Source organism: Bos mutus, chromosome 15, assembly GCF_027580195.1.
Source record: "Bos mutus isolate GX-2022 chromosome 15, NWIPB_WYAK_1.1, whole genome shotgun sequence".
NCBI classification, from domain to species: domain Eukaryota; kingdom Metazoa; phylum Chordata; class Mammalia; order Artiodactyla; family Bovidae; genus Bos; species Bos mutus.
In genome coordinates this window covers 32,906,779-32,915,960 of record NC_091631.1, presented here as the reverse complement: position 1 = coordinate 32,915,960, position 9,182 = coordinate 32,906,779, and the positions used below count along the sequence as shown (strand labels likewise).

The 9,182-nt window shown below is 37.6% G+C and overlaps 1 protein-coding gene across 1 annotated transcript; it reads right to left on the bottom strand.

The window, feature by feature from the left end:
* Positions 1-7,063: 7,063 nt before the first annotated feature.
* On the bottom strand, positions 7,064-8,011 carry LOC102279171 (olfactory receptor 56A3). Its single transcript, XM_005896279.2, has one exon. The coding sequence runs from the start codon at positions 8,009-8,011 to the stop codon at positions 7,064-7,066; it is 948 nt and encodes a 315-aa protein (XP_005896341.1).
* Between the last annotated feature and the right edge of the window lie 1,171 nt (positions 8,012-9,182).

Genomic DNA, 9,182 nt, shown 5'->3' with positions numbered 1-9,182 from the left:
TCTTTTCCAATGAGTTGGCTATTTGCATCAGGTGGCCAAACTATTGGAGCTTCAGGTTCAGCATCAGTCCTTCCAATGAATATTCATTGGTTGATTTCCAATCAATCATTAGTTGATTCAAAGGTTGATTTCCTTTAGGATTGACTGGTTTTATCTTCTTGCAGTCCAAGGGGCTCTCAAGAGCCTTCTCCAGTACCACAGTTTGAAGGCATCAGTTCCTTGGCACTCAGTCTTTTTTATTGTACAGATCTCACATCCATACATGATGTTTTTCCAGTAGTCATGTTTCTGCCCATAGTTGATGGATATTTCCTATTGACAACTCTTCTGTTGGGGTCTACAATAGATGATTCTTCCTGTAAATTGACTTCCAGTGGTACTGTATGAGAGTTCCTCCTTCTGGCATCTTGACTCCATTTAAGTGAGGTCTCCCTTTGATAATTGTCACAAAGCCAAGCACAGAATACATCTCGCCTGATTCTATTATATGAAACTGCAAAATATGGAAAGCTAACGCAGAGATACATTAAATAACCACTGCTTGACTAAGGCCAGGGGTAGAGGAAAAGTTCAGCTGCAAGTAAACTGAGGCAACTTTTCTTCAGTGATGGGAATAGTCTTTTTCTTGATTTTGGTGGTCATTAAAATGATGCACACTGTATAAAAACTCTTTATTTCAGATGCATCTTATTATGTATAAACACTATCTTAATAAAAAAGAGAAAAAAATACAAACTCAAAAAACCAATGAGGAAATAAGGATGTCAATTTATATTTAATCAACTTTAAACATTAAAATATTACAATTTGCTATAATTAGTTGTGCCTGTGGGAGGAGATGAGCTCAAGGTCTTCCTACTCTGCCATCTTGGCCACTTCTGCAGCACTGTTTACTGAAGCCCTCTCTGGTTTTGTAGTTAAAATAAACTTATTGTAGATAGTGTATGAGATGAGACTCATTTTGTGCTTTTCCAATCTCATATGTCTGTTTTTGCCTTTTATTGGACCGAAGCAGATGTTGAACACTTAGTACATTCATGACTATCTTCATACATTCCTTTAAAACTTTGTTGTTGTTATTTAGTCACTCAGTCATGTCTGACTCTTTTGCCACTTGATGGACTGCAGCCTACCAGGCTCCTCTGTCCATGGGATTTCACAGGCAAGAATACTGAAGTGGGTTGTCATTTCCTTCTCCAGGGAATCTTCCCAATCCAGAGATCAAATCCACATTTCCTGAATTGTCAGGTGGATTCTTTACCACTGAGCCAGCAGGAAAGCCCTCTTTTAAAACTCACTAACAGAGAAAAATGAGGGACACTACCACCTATTGTGACTTGCTATTTTATTCAACAGCAGAATGTGTCTGTGCTCCTTCTTTAATCCTCTGGATATGAGAGGGGAAATAATTCCCAAAAACCCACAAACAAGTAAAAATTAAAAAATTAGATGGGGAGGGACAAGAGGTTTTGCCATCAGATTTTACGGAAAATATTAAATTTTGAAAAAAAATTGTATTTTGTATTTCTATTACTTCATGTAAAAAAACCCAAAAAACCAAACTGCCCCTGGAGCCCACCTTTATGGCAGGAGTTCTGAGGACACCACCCAGACAGATACAGGACTTGCAGGTGGTTCTGATAAGTCAGTCCAGAGAGATAAGAAACAGCTCACAGAGTGCATCCACCTCTCTTCACTGGACCCTTTGTCCATTTTTTTGGTCTATACCTTCAGTTACCAAGTTTAGAACATGAATACCAGACTGGTTAATATTGCCTCATATTTTTTTCTTTGTACATTTTGTCTCTATATATCTTCTGCATTATTTCTCTCATTCTTTAATTTAAATAAGCTGCATTTCTGTATTTTTATCTACATAAGTTTTTTTTTTCCCCTGCAGTGTCAAATCTGTTATAAACCCACTCAGTGACTTTTAATTTTTTCAGATATTATTTATTTTTACTAAAAAAAATTATTTTTATTATTTCATTAATTTCTTTTTTTTACCTTCATTTTCTTTGTTTTTCTCTCTCCTTTAACATATTTATAATATTAGTTTAATGTTTTTTGGTTTATAATTGCATCATCTCTGTAAATTTCTGTGTCTGCTTGTGCTAACTAGCTTTTCTCCTGGTTATGGGTCACATTTTCCAGCATCTTAGTATGGATATTGGTTTTTGGTTAGATGTTGAGAATCTTACAACATTGGAAATCTAGTTTTTTTGGTAGTTGTTTTGGTTTAAAGAGTGTTTTAGTTCATTTGGGCTGCTGAAACAAAATATTACAGGCTGAGTAGCTTGTAAACAACAGAAATTTCTTTCTCATAATTCTGGAGACTGAAAGTCCAAGATCAAGGCACCAGCAGAGTTGTTTTCTGGAGAGGCCCTTCCTCCTGGTTCATTACTGGTGACTTCTAGCTCTGACCTGACATAATGGAAAGGTGAGAGGCTTTTGTGGAGTCTCTTTTATAAGAACAGCAAACCCGTTCATGAGGGCTCCACTCTCATTTGACCTTGAAAGTGAAGTTGCTCAGTTGTGTCCGACTCTTTGCAACCCCGTGGACTGTAGGCTACCATACCAGGCTCCTCTGCCCATGGGATTCTCCAGACAAGAGTACTGGAGTGGGTTGCCATTTTCTTCTCCAGGGGATCTTCCCAACCCAGGGATTGAACACAGGATCTCCCGCATTGGAGGCAGATGCTTTAACCTCTGAGCCACCAGGGAAGCTTGGCACCTCCCAAACGTCCTACTTCCTAATAGCATCATCAGTGAGGGTTGGGATTTCAACAGATCAGTGAGGGAGGGGCACAAAAGTTCACACCAAAGAGAGGAGTATGTGAGTTTGTTTTGGCAAGCCAGTAAGGTATGTTTTGATCAGGCTGTCCCTCTCAAGATTTGTTTTTAGTTTCTTAAGGTAGATCTCGAGTAAACTTATCTCCAGGGCTAGTTTAGTATCACCAATTATATATGGCTATCCTGGAGATCCTCCTGAATACCAGATATTGAGTATAGTCTCTCCACTCTGGATGGCTATGAAAGTGTTAGTCACTCAATTGTGTTCTACTCTTGTGTGATCTCATGGACTGTAGCCTGCCAGGCTCCTATGTCCAGGGGGTTATTCAGGCAAGTATAATGGAGTGAGTTGCCATTTCCTCCTCCAGGGGGTCTTCCTGACCCAGGAACTGAACACATCTCTTTCATTGGCAGTCAGATTTTTTACCACTGAGCTACCTGCGAAGCCCCTGTTTCAAACATGAGCTTTCAAACCTACATTTGCCTGTCTTTACTTGTCTCTCTTACTGTACTGTGAGTTCTTTTTGACCAGGGACAGTGTGTAATTCATCTGTTTTCTAGGAATTATGGTATAGGGCCTGGCACATAGGAAAGAAAAACAAAACTTAATGAGTTTTTTTTTTTTTTTTTAAATTTTCCAGTAGCCAACATCTAGGTTATGGAGTCCTAACATAAAAGTAAGTACAACTTTGCCAACAATAAAAAAAATCCACTAAAATTATACATCACAAGTAATCTTATCTTCATATACACAAAATAGAGCATACAACCATACATAAGATTTACAATTATACAAAAAGAAAAATATAAATAAGTACTTCATTAGTCACTAGCATTAGAAAGTCCTCATTGACAAAGACAATGTGTCCCTGGTCTTGGAATTAGATTCTCACTCTTATATTAGGTTCTACTGTAAGCAGCTAGATCTGAGGATTTTCTGCTACTTTTCTTAGCTTTTACCCACATAGCACTTCATCTAGAAGGGCTAGAGTAAAAATATAAATATCTAATTACTGTTTTGGAGAACAAAGTTCTTACTGTTGAGCTGTTATCTCTGCTAGATTAGACTGTGGTGTGTTTTCTCTGGTTTGTGCCTGATTCGGATAATGGACCTCCTTTTTCAGTCTTAATTTCTTCTGTATGTTTATAGTTTAGAGGATTATGTTTCTGTTTTGGCTCAAACTCAAGTTTCTGTTATAATATTCTGCTTAGACTTTCAGATCCTTTCTTAGATTTAGGTCTGGACTTTCTGCCAAGTGGCCATGGCCTTGGACCCCTACTTTAGGTTTTTCTTGGCTATATCCCTCCTATCTATTGATGTTTCCCGCTTCTTCCTGTACTACTGCTTCTTCCAGGTTCAGAGACTTTGCACTTAAACACATGGACCTTGCCTACTTACTCATTTTTGCAACCTTAGCACCATAACAAGGATTTGTTTACATTAGGGATAATGCATATTTGATAGATGATTGTTATTAAATGTTGGCCCTGAAGGGGCCATCACCATTTTCTGTATGTGCTCTGCATTGTTCTCCCAGCTCAACATCCTGTGTCTGCTGGGTCTGCTCTCAAATATGTCTCATTCTTTCTGGATAGAGGAGGAAGGATGTGACTATGGGTAATGTGTGACCAAACTGCAAGGTCTCACCAACAAAGTCTGAGCTTTAACATTTTATCAATAATGGCTATCAGGTTTGAAGAGACAGGTTTCCTGCTCAGATGGTTGAATGGATAATAAATTATAATAATCTCACTATTAAATATTTCGTGGAAAATATATTCTATTAAAATAATTCAGTTAACTTGAAATACATACACCTGTGTGTAAATAGTATAAAAAGAAACTTAAAGAATTATAAATTATGATTATTATCATCTACCTTCTGGTAAACCTTTGATAATAACACTTACTTACTCTAGCACTAAGCACTAATAGTCCCTACTTATGATGAATAAAATCTTTATTTACATTTTTCCTTAGGCTAACTTCAATGATTTATACAGCGCTCATTTTCAGCTTTGTCACTGCAGGATTTGAAGACTATATGTTGTAAAAAGCCAGTATATAAGCCATCTTTTATTTTAATCTTTACACATTGGTTTCTATGAATTAGCATTCATAATATGCACCTTTTAATACAAGAAATCATTATTTAATGTTTAAAACCGTGGCTTCCTTATCTCCATGTGGCAAAGCAAAGAAAAAGAGAAAATTACAGCAAAGAAGAAAGAAGATGGCTGTACCTCTTTTCCAAAATAGATTCATTTATCCTCAATTCATTTGGTCTCCTCTCCATTTGGAGTCTAGTGCTGCATTAATTAATATAGTAGCCACAAGTCATATGTGACTATTGAGCATTTGAAATGTAGATAGTTCCAGCTGAAAACGCTTTAAATATAAAATACACACTGGATTTCAAAGTTGTTGTTGCTTAGTCACTCAGTTGTAGTCACCTTTTTTGTGACCCCAAGGACTGTAGCCTGCTAGGTGCCTCTGTGCAGGTGGCTTCCCAGGCAAGAATATTGGAACAGGTTGCCACTTCCTCATCCAGGGGATCTTTCTGATACACAGATTGAACTTGGGTTTCCTGTGTCTCTTGTGTTGCAGGCAGATTCTTTACCGTTGAGCCACCAGGGATTTCAAAGATGTAGCACATAAGAAGAATGTACACTATTTCACTATTAAATTGTTTTATATTCATTGTGTACTGTAATGATAATGTTTAGATTATATTGGAGTAAATAAAATATACTATTATAATTAACTTTTAATTTTTTGATTTGGCTACCAAAAACCCAAAATTAAATATGTGGTTCAAATGGAGAGAAATATTCTAGAAGACATCTTCCTTTGTATCACCCATTTTAGAGAAATAAAGCCATTGCTAAATCTGTTTACTTTGTTTATCAAATGAGACTGTCAATACTGCCTTGATATGGGCCACAAACGTATAAATGTATATAAACAAAACAATGTAAAGCTTTCAGACATATATTTTTAAAATGTGAACATCATACTGGCCTATTTGGGAGACAAAGTTATGTAAAATTTCCTTAGTCCTGGGAAAGTATGTGCTCTAAATCTTACAATGTAGCTCATTGAAAAAATTTGTTTACATTCAAGTTTTTTCTACTGGAGAGGTCTGGGCTTGATATACAAACACTTTTACCCTAATACAAATCTGTCCACAAAGTTTTAAGTTAGTACATTAATGTAATATTGTTAAAACTTGAAGACTTTAATATTTTCTAAGATTTAGTGGCCTAAATTTAATTTAGAGGAATATTATATCTGTATTCATAAGACCTTCCCATTGGCAACCAGTTAGGCACATTTTAGACGAGATAGGATTTTTGTTATGCTAAAATCTTTGGGAAAATGAAATTTTGGGGAGATCTTTCATTTGAGAATTGTGTATTCCTGGAATTAATGTTTGTGTTCCTCCAAATGAAACTTTGAGCCAATGAAAACAGCAATAATGTTTTAATATCTTTGTACTTTAATAGCTAACAGAATTCCCAGAGATACAAGGTATGCTAAGAAACTGTCCAATGAAAAGAAAACAATGTCCATCTAGTCTGTTTTATATTTCAGAATTATTACTAGATCTCATTTATAATGCTTGCAGTTCTTTAACGCAGCAGAGCTCTATTTGCATACCAGAAATGGTGACATTGCCAAAAATCACCTTGCTTTCTAGAAGAGAAGATAGAGACAAAGGCCCAGACAAGAACAGAGCAGGGACCAGAAACAGAAGAAGTGACAAAGAAAGACAATCATGTGGTCGAAGGATGAGAGAAAAAGACCAAATTAAAGACTGGTAGCAATTCTCCACCATTCAGGACTGAAATGTCAACTCTTATTTTTATTCTCCAGTATGTTCCTTACTGTGGAAATAATAAGACATTACACATTATACAACACAATCCACCAATATCCACAGTTGTATACTTCACATTATAAATTTTATGTCATATTAACAGTTGGCTATTCAGGAAAGTAAATCTCTCATTTTAGAGCCTGCCCTAAGGAAGCATTTTATACAAAATAGGATAATAGATGTGGTAAAAAAGGAGAAAGGACCAAGAAAATTCCTGATTGAAGAGTGAGAGAAAGAGAAACTCTAAATGAAACTTCAGCATTATTAAAGGGAGACACATAGACAGTTCATCCAGTTTGAGAGTAAAACTTATGAACTTCAGTCCACTCATCCATTATTGGTTCAAAAAGCATCCTATTTTAGGAATGCAGAGATCTAAGTTGTCTTAATTACCAACCTTTTTTCAGTAACCTCTGGATTCCTTGCTTGATCTCCTGGGTTCGCACCCCATAGACAATGGGGTTGAGGGCCGCAGGAATGACATGGTGGAGGACATTGAGCAAGACTGGCACATCAGGGGACACCCTCTTCTTTGCCACATGAGTGAGGACAAAGACCAGGAGGATGGTGCTGAAGAAGAGGATAAGGATGAAGTGGGAGCTACAAGTGCTTAGGGCCTTGGCCACAGCTCCTTCTGCCTTGAGTCTCAGAACAGCCCGCAGTATGAGGGTGTAGGAGAGGAAGATGAGGATGAGGTCAGATCCCAGCAGAGTCCAGCCTCCAGCAAACTGGTAGACACGATTGATGGTGACATCATCACAGGAGAGCCTGGACACAGACATATTGGCACAGATGCAGTTCTCAATGACATTTCTCCCACAATAATGGAGTCGTACAGAGAGGATGGGGATGGGCACTGTGAAAAGGACATTTCTGGCTAAAATAAAGATAGTTGCCTTTGCAACAAATTGGTCTGTGATGATGGATGTGTACCTCAATGGTTGGCAGACGGCCACATAGCGGTCATAGGCCATGACCATGAATGTGCAGGACTCCATGGCAAGGAAGCAATTCATGATGTACATCTGAAGGAAACAGGTAAAGAAGCTGATCGATCTGAGATCAAACCAAAAGATGGCCAGGACCTTGGGGATGACGGTGAGACAGAGCACCATGTCCAGCAGGGAGAGGAGGCTGAGCAGGTAGTACATGGGCTCGTGCAGAGAGGCCTCCAGCCGGATGGTGATCAGGAGGGTGGTGTTGGCCCCCATGGCCAGGAGGAAGAGGAGGCTAAGGGGCAGGGACAGCCAGTGCTGCCAGCTGGGGGACCTGACAAAACAGTTCAGGAGGAAGTCTGAAATCTCAGTGGTGGTGCTGCCATTTTGGTGTGCTGTCATATCTTGTCATATATTTCTACAGCTTTCTTTTAGTGATCTGTAAAATTAGGATAAAATTTAGCTACTGATTCAAGGTGCATTGTAGAATAAGTTGCTTTAATTAAGCGAAACTGTTGCATCCTAGCAGATTTTCCAGAGCCAAAGAAATTTATTTGTGTATCCTTTGTGCCATGCTACTGGTATATTCCTTTTAGGTTAAAAAAATAGAACTGGAGTGATATGATTTGTCTATATATTCTGGATTTATTCAAGATTTATTAGAGCTTTTAAATTATAGAAACTAAAGGAAGGAGAAAATAACTTAGAAAACTACTTTGTGAAAGGTGAATCTCCAAATTTGTACTCCTAAGTTTCTTCCTCTTTTTTGCTTTTATGGACTACATAGACTACCATGCATATGATTGAACTATAGCAGTACAACCGAATAAGCAGCAGATCCTGGCACAAACTAGGGGCAAAAGAAAATGACTCTGACTCCTCAGCTACCCCAAGCTGACAATTCACTTATACTTGTTTTTCTTTAATTAGGTAATTTAAAAACTGTACACTGAAAATAAAGTTAGTTAATCTGCTTTTTGCCTAAAAATTCATTTTCATTTGATAGGTACAGATCCTGAAAAGAATTGCTTTTTTTCTTTTTGTCAGATTTTCATATTAGTAGGATTCCTAACCTTTGGAAGAAACAACCTTAAAAGGAGAGTGAGAAAAATCTCATAGCTATGGGGGAGCAATATCTGTCATTAAAGATGAAAAGCTGATTCTTCTGATTACAGTAGTGTGAGGGTGTTGAAGTCCACCTCTAGAGTCCTTCCATCTTCAATCTGCTTCCCTTTTCCGTCTTACAAACTATAACCCCAAATCTCACCATCTCCGGAAACTTTTCTTATCTGAGGATTTTAAAGTAATTCCTGAAAGAATTCATAATTCCCTGCATAGAAGCAGGGAAAATCTTGAAATGACCTTCAGAGAATACTGGAATAATTAGCAATTCAGACAAGAATATCCATGGGGAAACCTAGAGGAAGAAGCATGATTTTCATCTCCTGAAGTGCTTTGTTATGACCAGTGCATTTTCTTGGCAAAACTCTATTAGTCTTTGCCCTGCTTCATTGCATATCCCAAGGCCAAATTTGCCTGTTACTCCAGGTGTTTCTTGACTTCTTACTTTTGC